This window comes from Perissodus microlepis, chromosome 11 (genome assembly GCF_051167445.1).
Source record: "Perissodus microlepis isolate ML-2025 ecotype Zambia chromosome 11, ASM5116744v1, whole genome shotgun sequence".
NCBI lineage: Eukaryota > Metazoa > Chordata > Actinopteri > Cichliformes > Cichlidae > Perissodus > Perissodus microlepis.
Window position 1 is genome coordinate 3445503 of NC_140471.1, and position 15853 is coordinate 3461355.

At 40.9% G+C, this 15853-nt stretch overlaps 1 protein-coding gene across 1 annotated transcript in view; it reads right to left on the reverse strand.

The window, feature by feature from the left end:
* Positions 1 to 11852, reverse strand: part of cdk14 (cyclin dependent kinase 14) — a 216951-nt gene extending 205099 nt beyond the window's left edge. The window contains exon 1 of the mRNA XM_084943042.1: positions 11367 to 11852. Coding sequence (XP_084799168.1) covers positions 11367 to 11460 — 94 coding nt within the window. The 5' untranslated portion in view covers positions 11461 to 11852. The remainder of the gene's footprint in view (positions 1 to 11366) is intronic.
* Positions 11853 to 15853: the final 4001 nt, after the last annotated feature.

Below are 15853 nucleotides of genomic sequence, written 5' to 3' on the forward strand. Positions count from 1 at the left end.
ACAATTAAATAAAGATACATGCTCATCCAAACCAAAAACAAGTCAATCAAGAAAGTAAGGTAAAATGCACATGGCCTGTAATGGATTCAAGAGGCTCTTATAACCACCGGACTGTATCAACACATTCTACACCAGTATGTTTCTACACCAGTATGTTTCTACACCAGTATGTTTCTACACCAGTACCAGGCACAATGTACATTTCAAATTCCTTTAATTTTAAATATGTTTATATTGTCTATTCTGTAAAATGGTCAGATGTATATTCATATTAATGTACAGAATTCACCTGCTTGCTGCTACTACTGCACATTCACCTAATGTATATACTATATATATATATAATGTTCTTCCTCTACCCCCCCCCCCCCCATTTTTGCACATGTCGAGGAGCGTGTCAGGTTACATTTCACTGTGTGTTATACTTGTATAACTATGCATGTGACAAATAAAGAACCTTGAACCTTGAACCTATGTTTCTACACCAGTATGTTTCTACACCAGTATGTTTCTACACCAGTATGTGGACCTCAAGCTGCAAGGAAAGAAGGCAGCCGGTGCTAGCACTAGGGATGGGTATCGAAAACCGGTTCTTGTTGAGAACCGGTTCCCACTGTTTCAATTCCTTGGAATTGTTTGCCATTTTTGCAAACGATTCCCTTCTCGATTCCAGTCGCCCCGAATGACGTCCCCACGTTGCGGAGCGTCATTTACCTGGCAGGAAACACGGCGCCTAAGCGGCTTAAACGCTCAAAAGTTTGGGTATACTTTACGAAAACGGATGACAACAGGACAACTTGCAATACTTGCAAGTAGATATTTCATTTAAGGGAGGAAACACTACGAATATGCAAAAGCATTTGCTCACAAAACACACGATGACCTTAAATGAATGTCATGTTTTTAATTCCGCTCCGGACTCGTGAATCTCAACCCAGCAGCAGCGGTAACGTTTGCACGTCCTCTCCCGTTAATGCGGCAGGTAAATAATCAACTAACAGTGCATATTATGTTAGCGCGATCTGCCTTATTACAAAACCTGCCATTACTGTGCATTTAGGTGACCATGATGAGAGAGACAGACAGAGTCTGGCTCAGATGCTGGCAGTTCTCGCTGCAGTCTACCGTTAGCGTCTCCTTTCAGGCCAGGATAGACGAATGTCACCGAGCAGTGACTCAGTTTGTGGTCAAAGGCTTGCAGCCATTTGCCACAGCAGATGTGTTTAATTGTAGGCAGGGACATTACTGGATATTCTTGTGTAATTGCTACAGAATAATTTATGTTATACTTTGTTATTGCTACAGAAGAATATTTATTTTATTATTTTACATTTACAATTTTTTTCCTGGGGACTCTGTGACACCCCATTGACGAGCCGTAGGCTGTGAATATCTTAAGATCTCACTGTTGGTTTGTAAGGCCATGTTACTCCTAAATTTCTATCTTGTTCAAAGAGAAGATATAAAACAAAGTTCTAACCTAATCGACCTTAGTGTTCTCCTTTTTTAAAAATAATCAATAAAGAATCGAATCGTTAAACAGAATCGAAAATGGAATCGGAATCGTGAAAATCTTATCAATACCCATCCCTAGCTAGCATAGCATCTTTAGCCACACTCGCAAGCTAAACTGACATGTTATGCATGGCATAAAGTGGCGGCCATTTTATCTGCATATAAAATATGTTTTTGTTTTTGAAGGATGTGATTGTTGGTTTTGAAAGGCTCCTAAATATATAGACAATGCTTGTACTTAATGTTTGGTAAAATGAGTGAAACTTATTAAGTTTTTTAGACTAACTGAGAATTCAGAGTGGTTTGTTCACACATGCTCATACGCATGAAGCTTAATTTCATGCAGACTAAAAAAAAAGCAAGCAATCCATCCAACAGTCTGACCCATTCTAACACAAACCACAGGTGCTGTACTAATTCAGACTACCTCCTGGGTGTTTTTTACTTAAGCTAAGCAGCCTTTTCCTTACTTTTAATACTAATAATAAAGAGCAACTGAGCAACTGTCCTGGATCGCTTGTCTGGAAAAGCCACTTCCTGACAAATGTCCTGCCTCCTCCTTCACTTTAATTCTAAAATTAAAACCTGTGTCACTTTGTTTTTTGAATGGTAAATGAATCGATTCTTATTAGTCGATAACCTGCTCTGCCTTCTGAGCTAACACCACCAAACTGTGGTGCAGGATGTTGCAGCTGCATAAAGAAGAGACTGTGAACATCTAAATGTGTTATTAATGTCTAAATTACCAGAAAGGGTGTAACCAGTGATTCAATTATATGCTTGAACCCACGCTGACAATCAACTCCTCGTGTTCATTTCAGGACATTATTGCATTTGACAACAATATTTTTCATATTTGTCTTTATTTTTCCTCCCACAGCACAAGGAGCCTGTCAAAAGTATTCTTTATATATGATTGTTTTTATTAGTTATTACTTCCTCATGATGATTACGTTTGTGTCTAAGGACAAAGGCAGCACAGGCAGAGTGTGATCTGGGAGGAGGTGGTGCTTCCAGGTAAAATGACTTATTTATCTCAGAGTGAGTTTGGAAGCATTGTCAGCCCAGCAACTGAGCCGTGAAACCGCTGCTTCCTTCTCCTCAGAGGATCAGTACACACACATTCCCCAAAGGCTGCACACTCCAGACAGCCGCAAATCCACACTCAATACAATGGATTAGTCTGCAGGTAGACAATGGAGCCTCAGCCGTGGATAACATGCAACATTTAGTACCCATAAAACAACAAATGCATTTCTCACCGACTGGTGAATATTTCTATTTAAATATTTTTTTATGTTTTATTCAAATAAAAATTAAAAATAAAGTTAAAAATACTCTTATTTGGATTTTTATGTGTTTTTTTATTTTTCTTCCCATATTGAAAAAGAACAAAAAGGTGAGACTCTTCTAATACATTGATTTTATTTGGGGTTTATTTTTTAATGAAGAGGTAATGACTTTCTTGAACAACAAATTTCGAAGTCAGTGAACTTCCCGGTTGAAGGAAGATGAAAAAAGAGATCAACAATACTCTAACTGAAATAGCAAAATGCCAAAGTGGCCGTGGTGAGTAGCACAGGCGTCCTCTCATGTTCCTAATATTACCAAACGACATCCTGGTGCTGAGATACCCAATCAGACAAAACTAATTTAGCTAACATTTTTTAATCTTTAAAGTACTGATATATATTGCTCATCACAGAGAAGCTATAACTGCTCCAACAACAAAAATACGTTACATGTTTATCAAAGCAATAAATGCTAATGGTATAACTGATAGCTTTGTGCTGTAACTGCCTAAGGTTATGCTAGCTTAGATCAACAAGCAACGGCCTATTTTATTTATATAGCACAATTCATTACAAGCAAATTCAATGTGCTCAAGCAGCAGCAGGAGCACCGATGGACTCCAGTTTATAACATCTTAAGGTTATTAACTGACTAATTAGCTGTTAATTAGCAACAATTTTCAAAATACAGTAATGACATCAAAAACTGATTACTAATATTTTAAGTCCCCATAAACTAACAAAAAGATTCTTCCCCTCATGAAGGAATAAATAAAAAAACAATATATATAATTATTTTTTAATCATTAAGGAAAATATGGTTGTTATATACTGAATTTATACCAACTAAGTAAATTTTATTTACATTACATTGAAAATGTACATGTAGTTTAACTCTTTAAAGTAATTATTTTTGGTATAATATACTGTTGACTGTAGTTTACTAAAATCTGTTAAAATGAAAAGAATATTTCATCATTCTGGGAAAATGGGTTTCACAGCAATTACAGAATATGGGCTATTGAAACCATACTCTGTAACTGCTCAGTCCCACTAAAAAACGAAACAAGCATGCGGCCATACCACCCTGAGCACAGCCGATCTCATCTGGATGCGAGACCACCTGGGAATACCAGGTGTTTTTTGAGTGGCTTAGCTCAGGAGGTAGAGCAGGTTCTCTGTTAATCAGAAGGTTGGTGGTTTAATCTCTGGATGCCAAATATCCTTGGACAAGATATCAACCCCAAGTGACTCTGCGATGCATCCATCTGAAGGTGAATGTTGGACAGATGCCACTTCAGCAAAGAAAAAAGTGCATGTTAGGCATGTTGTATAAAAACCTTTAAGTGGTCAGGTAGAGAAAAATGCTGTATGAAAACCAGTGCATTTACCATTTTACCAACCTCCTTAAAACCAGAGGGACATAAATAAATAAATAAAATCGGTGGCTGCCCAGTGATTTCTTTTTTTTTTTTCTTTGCATTCAGCGACCAATTGCACGTAGTTGAAGCAACCAGCTGGTCATCGAAAAGGTGAATGTCCAACACCCTCAACTTCTATACAGCCACTTTTGATCGCAAAGTCGGCTGGTGGTAGGCAACCTGTCTCCATTCAGCCTGCATTCAGTCTCAGACAGATTGCCAAAGGTTAGCAAACAACTGCTGTCCAATTACCAAATGTACACAGGGACACCTTGCAATCAGTCTGAGTAAGTTTGTCCCAGTGAGCACAACTTGTCTGTGTGTCTTATGGTGCTCAACTCAGCTAGTTGCCAACTGGTTGTACATTTCTTACATAAAAGTTGGGTTGCTGAGCATCTGCGTCATTTTTCAGTTAAATCACCAACCTGCAGCAACTACGTCACTATTTCTGGAGGAATATGGCTGGACTTAATATAAGTACATAATGTGAATTTCTGCTCAGCGTCAATTTCTCCATATATAGACGACTACACAATACTACACTCCGCATGCCTGACTACGTAAAAAAATTCAAACGCGTTGGAGGAAATTTCTGGGTAGAGGGAAGTCTGGCCACGACCTAGTCCTGGATAAGCAGCAGAAAATGGATGAGTGAAAACATTTAAAAACAACATTGTAACATGTAACACAAACATGTAAGTGTGACAAATATGCAAACGAATCAATATTTATCTGCAGAGTATGGAAAAAAGGTTCAGTCTAGAGTTTGAAGGAAAGAGCATGTTACAATCACTGTTTCTGCAGCTGCTCCTCACTTATATATTTTGCCTTTTGATCACATTTGAGAGAACCATTAAGAAGCTAAACCAGTCTTTCATACAGGAAATAAAGTCATGAAAGAGATTTAATCCCGTTTCAAAACCAGGTACGTGCTGAAGGACAAATCCCTCCAGCTTGGCTGCACTCGAAATTTTATCTGCAGAATAAAACACTGAAATCTTAAGGTGTTTTTATCATCTGACATTCACATATATTTAATCTATATTTATCCTAGGAAGGTCAGCAGAGCACATAAACACACAGTCACAATGGAGTTACTACATTTACTGTTTCACTGTTTCCTCCAACACTGAAGATTTTGAGGCTTGAGATGAATTGCTACAGATTAATTAAGCACTGGGGGAAATGAAAATCTAAGTAACAAAGTTTTCTGAATCCGCTCTAAATTAGAAACCTGCTGAATGAATAACAGAATCCGTTCTCTTATTCATTCAGCAGGTTATAATTCAAAGACTAATATTAATATACTAATAATGCCAATACTAAAAATTGGAGAGAGCAACATTTCAGCAGTTTCTAAAATACTCAGACCAGACTGGCATCTGGCACCAACAAGCATGTTCATAGTCACTACATGACTTCCTGAAAGCTAAAATCAATAGCTTGACCTCATGGATCACTTTGCAATTTCCAGTCATTTGCACCCTAATGTTACATACAGTTAGTCAGCTACCTGTAACTTAGCTATGCTGCATGCATTTGGTAATGGTTACTTCCAGAGGTGTGATACTCTGGGCTAAATGACCCAGCATGATGCACACCCACATGAACGCCCATGATGGTTCTTGTTTGTTTCTATGATCAAAGGTTAGACTGACTGTATGCACAGATCTTAAATCTACCTGTACACAGCTTCATCTCCATCTCTGCCTACCCGACCTCCACCACACATCAAACCTCTCTGCTCCCTGCATGGGTCCTCTTCTCTCCCTGCAGTTCTAGAATACCATGTCAACTCATACATGCATTATAATTTGCCACAGATATGATGACAAATAATATTATTTAAAGTTTTTCTTTATAGTAATAACAGTGTATAGTGTACACAACCATTTCCCACAGACTGACTGAGTTCTTAGCTCGCTATGGCGGCCTGGGCAGGATGTAGGCGAAGTGAGTGTTTGGCTTGAACACATCGTGTGCTTCACTGTGATGAATCTCAGAATCGGTGCCATCCATGTTCCCCACAGTGCCAATCTGATCGAAATGAATGTGAAGACTGTAGCTTTTCCCAGCACTCGTGTCTGCCTGAGGAGAGTTACAGTGGCCATACTCTTAATCACACATTAACAGCTTGACGCTGCAGCCACACTCCGATCAGCTGGCCACTGAACAGCTGTTGGGGGTTAATTGCCTTGCTCAAGGGCACCTCTTTAGGAGTAATGAGGGAGGAGAAACCTCTCTTAATTCCCTTCAATGAATTGATACCCCCTGTATTTCCAAGGTCATCAGTTCACTGACAAATTTAAACTGCCAAAACTGCAGGAAGGCAAAATTAAAAATTTGAAGGTCACTGAAGGCTTTGCTGAGCCAAAGGAACTCCTCATTTATCTAAAGCTTTTCTAATCTTTCTGTCTGCTCAAATGCCAGTGCCAACATTTGCCACTGGACACCAGCATCTGCATCAGCATTCAGCAAGAGCTGCTGCCTGGTGGCACGAGCTGACATTATGCTGCAGGAATCAGAATCCTGTTTCATGAAATGGTAAAAAAGGACAACATCTGCACTGGAGGTCAGGCAAAGTCCAAGGCAGTGGTTCTTGTTTGTAGTCATCTCCAGTCTGTCTTCATGATCTTGCAAACACAGCACTCCATCCTGACATTTCACTACGTGACTGGTCTCTTCAAACCTGAGGTCACTGTTCAGAACAGGCTGACAAACTCTGCATCAGCCCATCAACCTGGTTTGTGTCTGTTCAAATGAAAATACTAACAATGCATTACGCTGCACGGTGCTATCATTTCGCATACAACACGGTGCTGTCCACGGGGACCTGTTGGATCAACATGCCTACAAGGATATAAAGAATACAGCTCTCTCTTGAATTTGCTTTGTTAAGGCTTCCATGGAGCAAGGCGAGGGGCCGATCAATGCTTAGATGTGTTGATTTAGATGAGAGGAGAGACAGCCAATAGGATACGAGCATCAGCAAAGCAGAAAAGTCAATGCCAATCTCGCTTCCTCCTGCAACACTGACCCAAACTCAAGCTCTCATTTTCTTACAGACTGCATCCAGCTGTTCTTTGTCTACAACACACTGCTTCGAAGGCCACACAGGTGTGTGTGTGTGTGTGTGTGTGTGTGTGTGTGTGTGTGTGTGTGTGTGTGTGTGTGTGTGTGTGTGTGTGTGTGTAAAACAGCACCTTTTTTACACACACACACACACACACACACACCTTTTACAGCCAGTGATGTGAGTGCATGAAAGCATAAGCGTCACTTCAAGCACATCGTCAGGTCTTGTCGTGTGTCCGATAAACAATTTCACTGGTAATTTCATGGCATTTATGGAAATAATTCTTAACAAAATTATGACAGAAAAGCAACAGCCTTACTTACTATATATTGTGTATCGCTAAATATTTGAAACAAACTATCCATCCACTCTCTTCCGCTTATCCTTGTCAGGGGGCTGAAGCCAATCCCAGCGGGAGGCAGGGTACACCTTGGACAGGTCACCAGTCTGACGCAGGGCTAACACATAAACAGACCACTCATACCGACACCCGTGGGTTCTTTAGAGTTACCAATTAACCTAACCTGACTAACTGTGTGTCTTTGGAGACGAACGCTTTGTTTAAAAAAAGAAAACGGAGGATAAAATTAATATCCAGTGAGAAGAATTCAGTTTGTAGTTTTTATACATTTCCTATGAATCAGACATCAACTGATATAATCCAAGTTACATGTAGAGCTGAAAAGATTTTTGTGTTAATCAGCAAGTCAACAACCCCATTTCTGAAAAAGGCGGGATGGTGTGTAACATATAAATCAAAACGATGAAATCATTTGAAAATGCTTAACACAAAAAAAGTGCAGAAACAAGCTGGTGGGTGTACTTCAAACAGCAGAGTTATTAGTAAGTTGATCCCAGACGTAAAGATCCAGAGGGATTCACTACACTGAAAACCTGCATGAGCAAACAGTCCAACAATTATACTGAAGTAAAACAGTTTATGGATTTCATCATCTATGGTACATAATGTCATTAAAAAGATTCAGAGGATCTAAAGACAAAGCTGAGAGCAGTTTGAATGGCTTTCACGTTCAGGCCCTAAAGAAGCACTGCACTTAAAAAATCCACCTTATCACCGTCCTCGCAGGTTTGCAACCTCAACGAGGCCTTCCACGAGCCGTTATTAGCATCTACATGTTTTTAAAAGAGATTGATCGTAAATCCAAATTCATGATTTTCCTATTCATCATCCTCCCGCTGCTATGCGAGCTTACATTCTCCGTTTGTGTTTGTTTGTCGCGTTCAGCTGCTGTCGCCTATGCATCACTTAACTGTTACCAAAATGAGTATTTACAACACAATTTTCTTCAAGTATACATTAAATATGGAAACAAGAACAAAACACGCTCCAAAAACAGGACCGTCAGCTTTTAGAAATTATGGATACAGTGTCATCCATCTTAATATGGGTGATGATTCATGTGGTGAATTCTTTTTTTAATTGTTCTCCCAAATCTCGGCAATCAAGGGACAAAACTTAATTCTGTCACACAAAATACTATTTATATTTTTTTAAAGGTCGGGGTTTGTCACCAATGACGTCTTAACGCCCATTTATACCATTTAACATAGTCCTCTTGCTAAAGTGACCTCACATCCACCAGCAGCAGATGTGCTTTAGTGTTGTGTTGCCTGCTCGTGCACCTCTGGGATTTTGTAACCTTGTGTGGGTGATGTGGCTGGCCTGGGCTAAAGACGCGAGTGTACACTCACGCCAGCTTTATGACCATTTTAGTGATATTTCTGCAGGAGCTCAGATATTCCCAACTTACAGACGTCGCAACTGTTTGAAAACGAGAAGCCCTCAGAGAGAAACCTCGGCCTGGACAGCTCACTCTCTGCTCAGTGTTTACTTTAAAGCAACAGTGTTGTATTTTCTATATATTCATTTTGGTGTTTTGTGGTCTTTTTAAACGTACAGCAAAAAACGTGTGCAACGTGCAGGCTTTTGTTCAAACATTTTACTGTACTCAACATTATTTTTTAATGTATTATTTATTTATGGATACATGTGTAGCATTCACTTTATTGTAAAGCGTGTTTATTTAAATGTTTAGTCATGAATATTATGTAAAAAAAAGAGTTTTTTTTTATTTTATTCTAGAACATTGTACATGTATTTAAACTGTTATAACCTGTTACTGTAATGTACATTACAAAGTCATAAAATATATAGTCATTATTAAAATCCTTTTATATCCCTGATGTCAGTACCAACAATGGCCAAAAGAAACATATTTTAAATAGTTCTATGCAGCACTATTATGAGCTTGACAGAGGTCAGAAATCTTTCTATATGTTCACATTACACACCAAACTTATAAGAATCATGGTTTCTGATTTATATGGATTTTTGTCTTTTGATCAATAAATCATTAAGATGACATCAAAGACCTGATTTCTGGTTTAAGTTTCTTCTAACTAGCACTGATGCAGAGGCTCGCCTTACTTAACTGCAGCGAGTACGCACATCCTCAGTTGTAGATCATGTCGATGCTTTCGTTCAACACGACCAACGTGGCAACCATAACGACATCATTTAAGTGTCACAGAGTTAATGACAAAATATGCAGTTTTTATTTCTCCCAGGTGAAGTTTGCTTGTTTGAGGAAGACGATGCCAAACCACATTACTCACTGTCCTGGAGCATGGCTCTGGGTGCCACACTGGCCTGCAGTCCAGTCGAAAAGAACATTTGGGCCATCATCAAACAAAATATATGATAAATATATGCAGGCCCCAAATTCTGTGACAAACTAAGATCGCTTTACTTTCCTCTAGTTCATATATTTAATTATGAATCCCTTAGGAACCATATTGCTGACACTGACAGTCAATAACAGATAAATTACAACGTGTGAAACAAAGTCGTGCATGCATTTCATATACACTGTCTCCATAACACAATGACTCAATTGAATCTAAGAGCTGAATGTGAACTCATCATAAAAACTGCTGATGTTCTGTTTTAAGGTGAAAAGTGACTGCAGAAATGTGTGCGTTAGTGCATGCAGAAATAATATGAGGAAAATAATCCTGCTTCCTGGTGGGAATATCTGAAAATGCTGCTGGGGTCAAAGATTTCATTTGTGACACTTTGGAAACAAAAGCATTGTCATGATCAGCAGATTGCTCAACAATGAGAGCGCTTGTGTCCCTGCAGATAAACACAATACACCTTAATTACCATGAAGATGATGATCAGCCAGGCCCTCGTTTCTCATGTTTACTGCATCATGTTAGAACAGGTAAGGAAAATCAAAGGGAGAGAAAAGTTCATCTCTTATATTTTTATCAAAGTTCAAAACATGAACCGAACCGACACCAGTGATATTAATGTTTTGGTTACTGATATGAAAACTGCAACAAATAAATAAATAAACATTCCGCTTTGGGACATTTACCGAAATATGAACTACTTTCTTTGTCATGGATCTGTCATCACTTCCATGAATCATTTCCGTCATAAATCAGTGTGTCACGCACATTCTCCAAACTTCAGAGGAGAATGTTCAGGCCGACATCTGTACAGATGTTTTCTGCCCAAGAGCCCAGAGACGGTGATACACGCCTCACAATGGAGATGCTGAAACAGACAAGTATCTTCAAAACAAGAGGTGATGTGAAAAGCGGAGAACTGATCGCGTCCATTGTTGTTTCTATAAAAGACGAGCTGAGCACAGACACAAAATGTAGCGATAAAAACAAACGGCAGTCATCTTCCTATGAATACGATTGAATTCACGAAGATGACGCTGTGTACCAACACTTAGTGACCGTTAGTGGAAAAGTGTGAGCCCCGCTGGTCAGCAGCGGACAGTCTGCTGGAAAATCCTCACAACAGTTAAGAAACTTGACAAATCTGCAGTTTTCCTTCAAAATGAGGTGCGCAGTGCTTAAACACCCGAACAAGCCCACTGATGTGGGTTTTCCACGGCCGCAAACTGTGAGCAGACATCATCTCAGTGGGAAGCGGCGGTCTGAGCTGCTGCAGGAGACATTTCACATCTGTTTTCTGGGTTTTTATTAACAACAGGCTCGAAAAAGGGAAACAGTACTCACCGATACTCCGGAAACTCTCTGACAAAGTTCTCCTCAACTTTTTCATTTTGCCCATTTTCTCCGGGGGCTGAGAGGCTGGCATCAGGTCGCACATTATTATCTTTTTCTCTCTCTCCCACCGACTTTGGCAGCGGGCTGGCTGTGGGGCTTCAAGCGGAGAAGGAGGAGGAGGAGGAGGACCGGTGCTCAGGCAGCCCTGCGGGGCTTCTTCAGCCCAGCTGCAACGCGCTGGCAAACACAGGAAACGAAGCCTGAGCGGCTCTCACTGCTCTCATCAACTAGTGAGAACAAATGCCTTCTTGAGACTGACTCAAGAATGCGGCTCCATTTCCACAAGAGGCACAAAAAGTCCGCGCTGGAGCATCCAAAGTGGCAAGCGTGCGTAATTGTCTGCGCACTGGCACAGCGAGCAAACGGAGCTCCTCTTCTCACTTCTTTTTCTTCCCTCAGCGTCCCGCTCGCTCCCAGCTCCGCCACAGTCTACATATCATTTTTTTGGGATTCTCTCTCCGGTTTCGACCCTTCAGACCCCGCCCGGGATGCGGAGATTGGAAGGTTCCCGGGAACACCGGCTTTTCATTGGTCTCAGAGAGTGGCTGTCAAGCATCCAGCCCCGCCCTCCAGTGTGTTGCAGGAGGAGGAATATTTGTAGAGTACCGGGCTGCTCTCTGCGCTCCAGCTTGAGACTGCTGCCCTCTACAAGACCCAGGCTCGGAGCGCGGGTCGAGGTGCCCCCCCCCTCGCCCCGCAAAGCATCGGCTTCATCGGGCTTCTTCTTCACCTCAGCCTGGAATATCTCAGCCTCAGATGATGAAGACCGAGTTTGTCTAACTGAGAAAATCAATGCACACAAATCACCGAGTTTGGTACACGTGTGTTCTTTTGCACTTCGTACATCATTCCTGTATTACATCATAATAAAAATTCTATAGCTGTGTCACCTATGCTGTCATCCTTTTGTCATCATCATACCATGAAACCATGTCCTCTCTGCAAGCTTTTGTTTTACAAGGACTAAGCTGCTGCTTCTTCTGTCGTCTTCTCCCTTTAGGGGTCGCCACTGCGGATCATCTGCCTCCATCTCACGCTATCCCAGCATCCTCCTCTGCCACACCAACCCATGCCCTAGAAACTGAGCACTTTATAATAGTCAGCAGTCCACTTCAGCCACAATGAAACTCGCAACAGAGCATGATTGAGAGTAAAGCGGGCTGTGGGATTAAAGATACCAGAGCTATTCAGGTCCTGCATCAGTAATCTGAATCCTGCAGCAGTGAGCTCCACACTGTCATGTGTCTTTATGTGCTGCTCAGACCTGATCATGTCTGTACTGCAGAGACTCACAGCAACCACGTGAGCGGGTCAGTGGTCTTTAGGTGTGCCATAACACATGGCAGTGTTTGGCTCTGCAATCATCTCAGGAATGCAGCAGGCTTGAGTGTTTTCATACTGCGGTCTCATTACTTTACCTGGGGCACAGCAATAATGGAAACAAATGTATGGCTTCATTAGTTTAAACTGGTGCTTGATTGTTGTGTGTTTGTTGGCAGCATGCACGCCTCTCTGCTGCCCTACAAAAGCAGAACATGTCGGATTAGAAGTGAGTTAAGACCAGAGAGTTCACATCTTAGCTTTCAGTAGAAATGATTTTAAGGAACAGGGTACAGAATGGGAGTACTGTTATTTAGGACACTTTCTACAGGCACTGAAAACAACTAGAAACCAGTGCACTGTGAAAGCAGAAGTGCTACTCTGACAGTCCAGAGTTCATCTCTGATGATGTCAGAGCGCAGATATGTATCAATGAGATTCTTTTCTGGGACAGGTAAAGCTAAATTGCATTTGCCTTATGCAAAAATGTTAAATGTTGTCACACTTATCAAACCAATCACATACCACCATCTGTTTACAGCCAATTTGTAATCTGTAATTTTTGATGTGTAATTTGGAAACCAAGTGGCAACCCCTGAAGTCAAAAGTGAAACCATAGCAGAAGTGACAAAACTCCAGTTCCTCTGCCTCTGACTCCACAAATGCAAATGCAGGTCAGTCCCCACAGACCTGTACATAGCAACGTCCAGCGTTTGGGCCTTTCTGAGTATTTGCAGTGGAATCATCTTCCCATTATGGATCATTAGCAGCTATATTCACTTGTAGTAATACTGAATTATTAAATGTAACACATTAAGGTTTTTTATGGTATTTTTTTTTTTTTACAAATAACAGTTATATTTGATAATAACACCTTGTTCAGCCCTGCTAGTTTTAAGACAGGTCAGCTGCTGAACCTCTGGCCTGTCATGTGAAGTCAATTTATTGAATTCATTTATCAGCTCACATTGATCCATACACAACATGTAACAGCTGGGCATAGTTCCTGGGTCTGAAAGTCTGAGTGGAAGATCCATAGACCTGCATTGCTTTCTAATTACCAGCAGAGGGTTATTCCTACTTCTCACTTGATGTGTGATGTCAGCAACACTTTCTTGATGACTTTATGGTCTCAGTTGCTGTTTTTAAGTTAGCATAATATAGTGTTGATTTTGTAACTCATGGTCTCAAAGCGGGTTTGCTTCATATTAATACCAAGTTGCTCGCTAACAAACGTGCAGTGAAGTCAGATTTATGTCTTGCTAGTCAAGTCCAGTTCCATCAACACGGTGATAGCTCAGCTTGATGTTTTACAATGCGACTTCTTTAATCAGTGAGTGACAAGCTAATGGTCACATTACTCTTTTATAATTAGTCCTGTATTTAAAAAAGATGTGACACAGGATTCAAGTTTAGGTGTCTGGAACGGGTTATTCTTTATGAAAACAACACTTTAAAAACTGAAATTCATAAGGAGGTGCTTAAGCAATCAGTGTACTATCGCTAGCTGAGACAAGCCATAGCTAAGCTAACGTACAAATCTCTGTGGAATCTGGTCCTTTGGTACAGTCTGGTCCAAACACGAGCGATATTTTTTCTGGGTGTGGAAATGTATCAGTAAACTTACCACACGCTAGGACAACCAAAAGCGAGCACACACCTTCCTCAATACATTTCCATTTGTTTTGCAATTTTTATTAAGCTAATGCTTTAAAACTAGCTTTTTAGTTTCAAAGACATCTGAGGGCTTCTTCTTCAGTCATGCTAGTTACCATGATTACTGCAGAAGCCCTAAACTACTGTTAGCCGAATAATAACTGCAGTAACTTCTTGGTGTGAGTGTTGAATTACAATGGGGGTCAGAGTGACCCGAGGCCTGTTTGTAATGCAGAGATTTATCTGGTCCAACGTCTCATGAATTTCTTTTTCTGACATCACTTAAATAAATGTAGAGTCACATTTTAAATCATGACGGAGAGAAAAAAAAATCTATATAAACTTTTTTTTTCCTTAATGCTAACTAGTGTAGCCAGCACAGTCAGTAGCCTGCATGAGTTTTGGAATTCACATGATATGAGGTAATTTAGGTGTTCAAAGCCCAAACGTACGTGTAAGTCAACTAACAAGGAACATGAACACACAATCTGTTATTATCATCCAAAGCACGGATTATTACTGGACTCAAAAATGTTGCCTGCTAGCTTCAATCAAAAGTTATGAAAGTTTAAAAACCTAAGAAAGCTCTCAAGTAATGAAATGTAGACACTGTTTTTGTCTGACAACGGGAGACATCTCACTAATGCTAATAGTTACTCTGTAGTGAAACATGGGGCACCTATATGAAGGAAACTCTGACAAGAACTGATAAACAACTTTATTTCAATGCAATTTTTCAAATGTTTTTCATGCAGTAAATACACTATATAAAGAAGCAAGATTTATTTTGCTTATGTTTATATACGTTAAGTGCTTGAGTCTAAAAAGCATGACTACAGTAACCCAGAACTGACCATTCGGCAGTGTAAATTCTAGTTAACCTTTAGTTAACCTTATTAAGAAAAAACATGCTAACTGGTTGACTTAAAAACTGGAATAGGGGTGGGTGAGTGCTAAGTATATGGGTGAGTGCTGAGTACTTGGGTGAGTGCTGAGTATTGGGTGAGTGCCGAGTATTTGTATATGTGTGCATGAGGGTGGGAATGCATGTTTGTGTCTGTGTGTGCCTGTTTGTCTGTGTTTATATGTCAGGTCAGGTCTTAGACTCCACCTCTCTGGGAACTCCCAGGCCCTCCAAAGGCCTATCTCCCCTCACCACACTCCCTGCCAGTAACTGATGCCCTCAGGGGTCGGTGCGTTGGTGGTTCTTGGTGTCCGGGGATGGGTGTCCAGGTACGTGCTGGCTCACTCCCGGTGACTACTTGGCGGGGCCTGGTGACTGTTGCTCGGTCAGTCCTCTTCCGGGGCAAAGGGGGCCCTCGGGCCTGCGGCCTCTGGGCCTGCGGCTCGGTTCACTCTGGCACAGCTGGCTGCCGTAAGAGCCGGCGGGCACGCCACTGCAGCCCCCTCTGGTTTCTGCTCTGTGGCTACTGGGTGACCCCTCATCTGGGGCTCTCCTC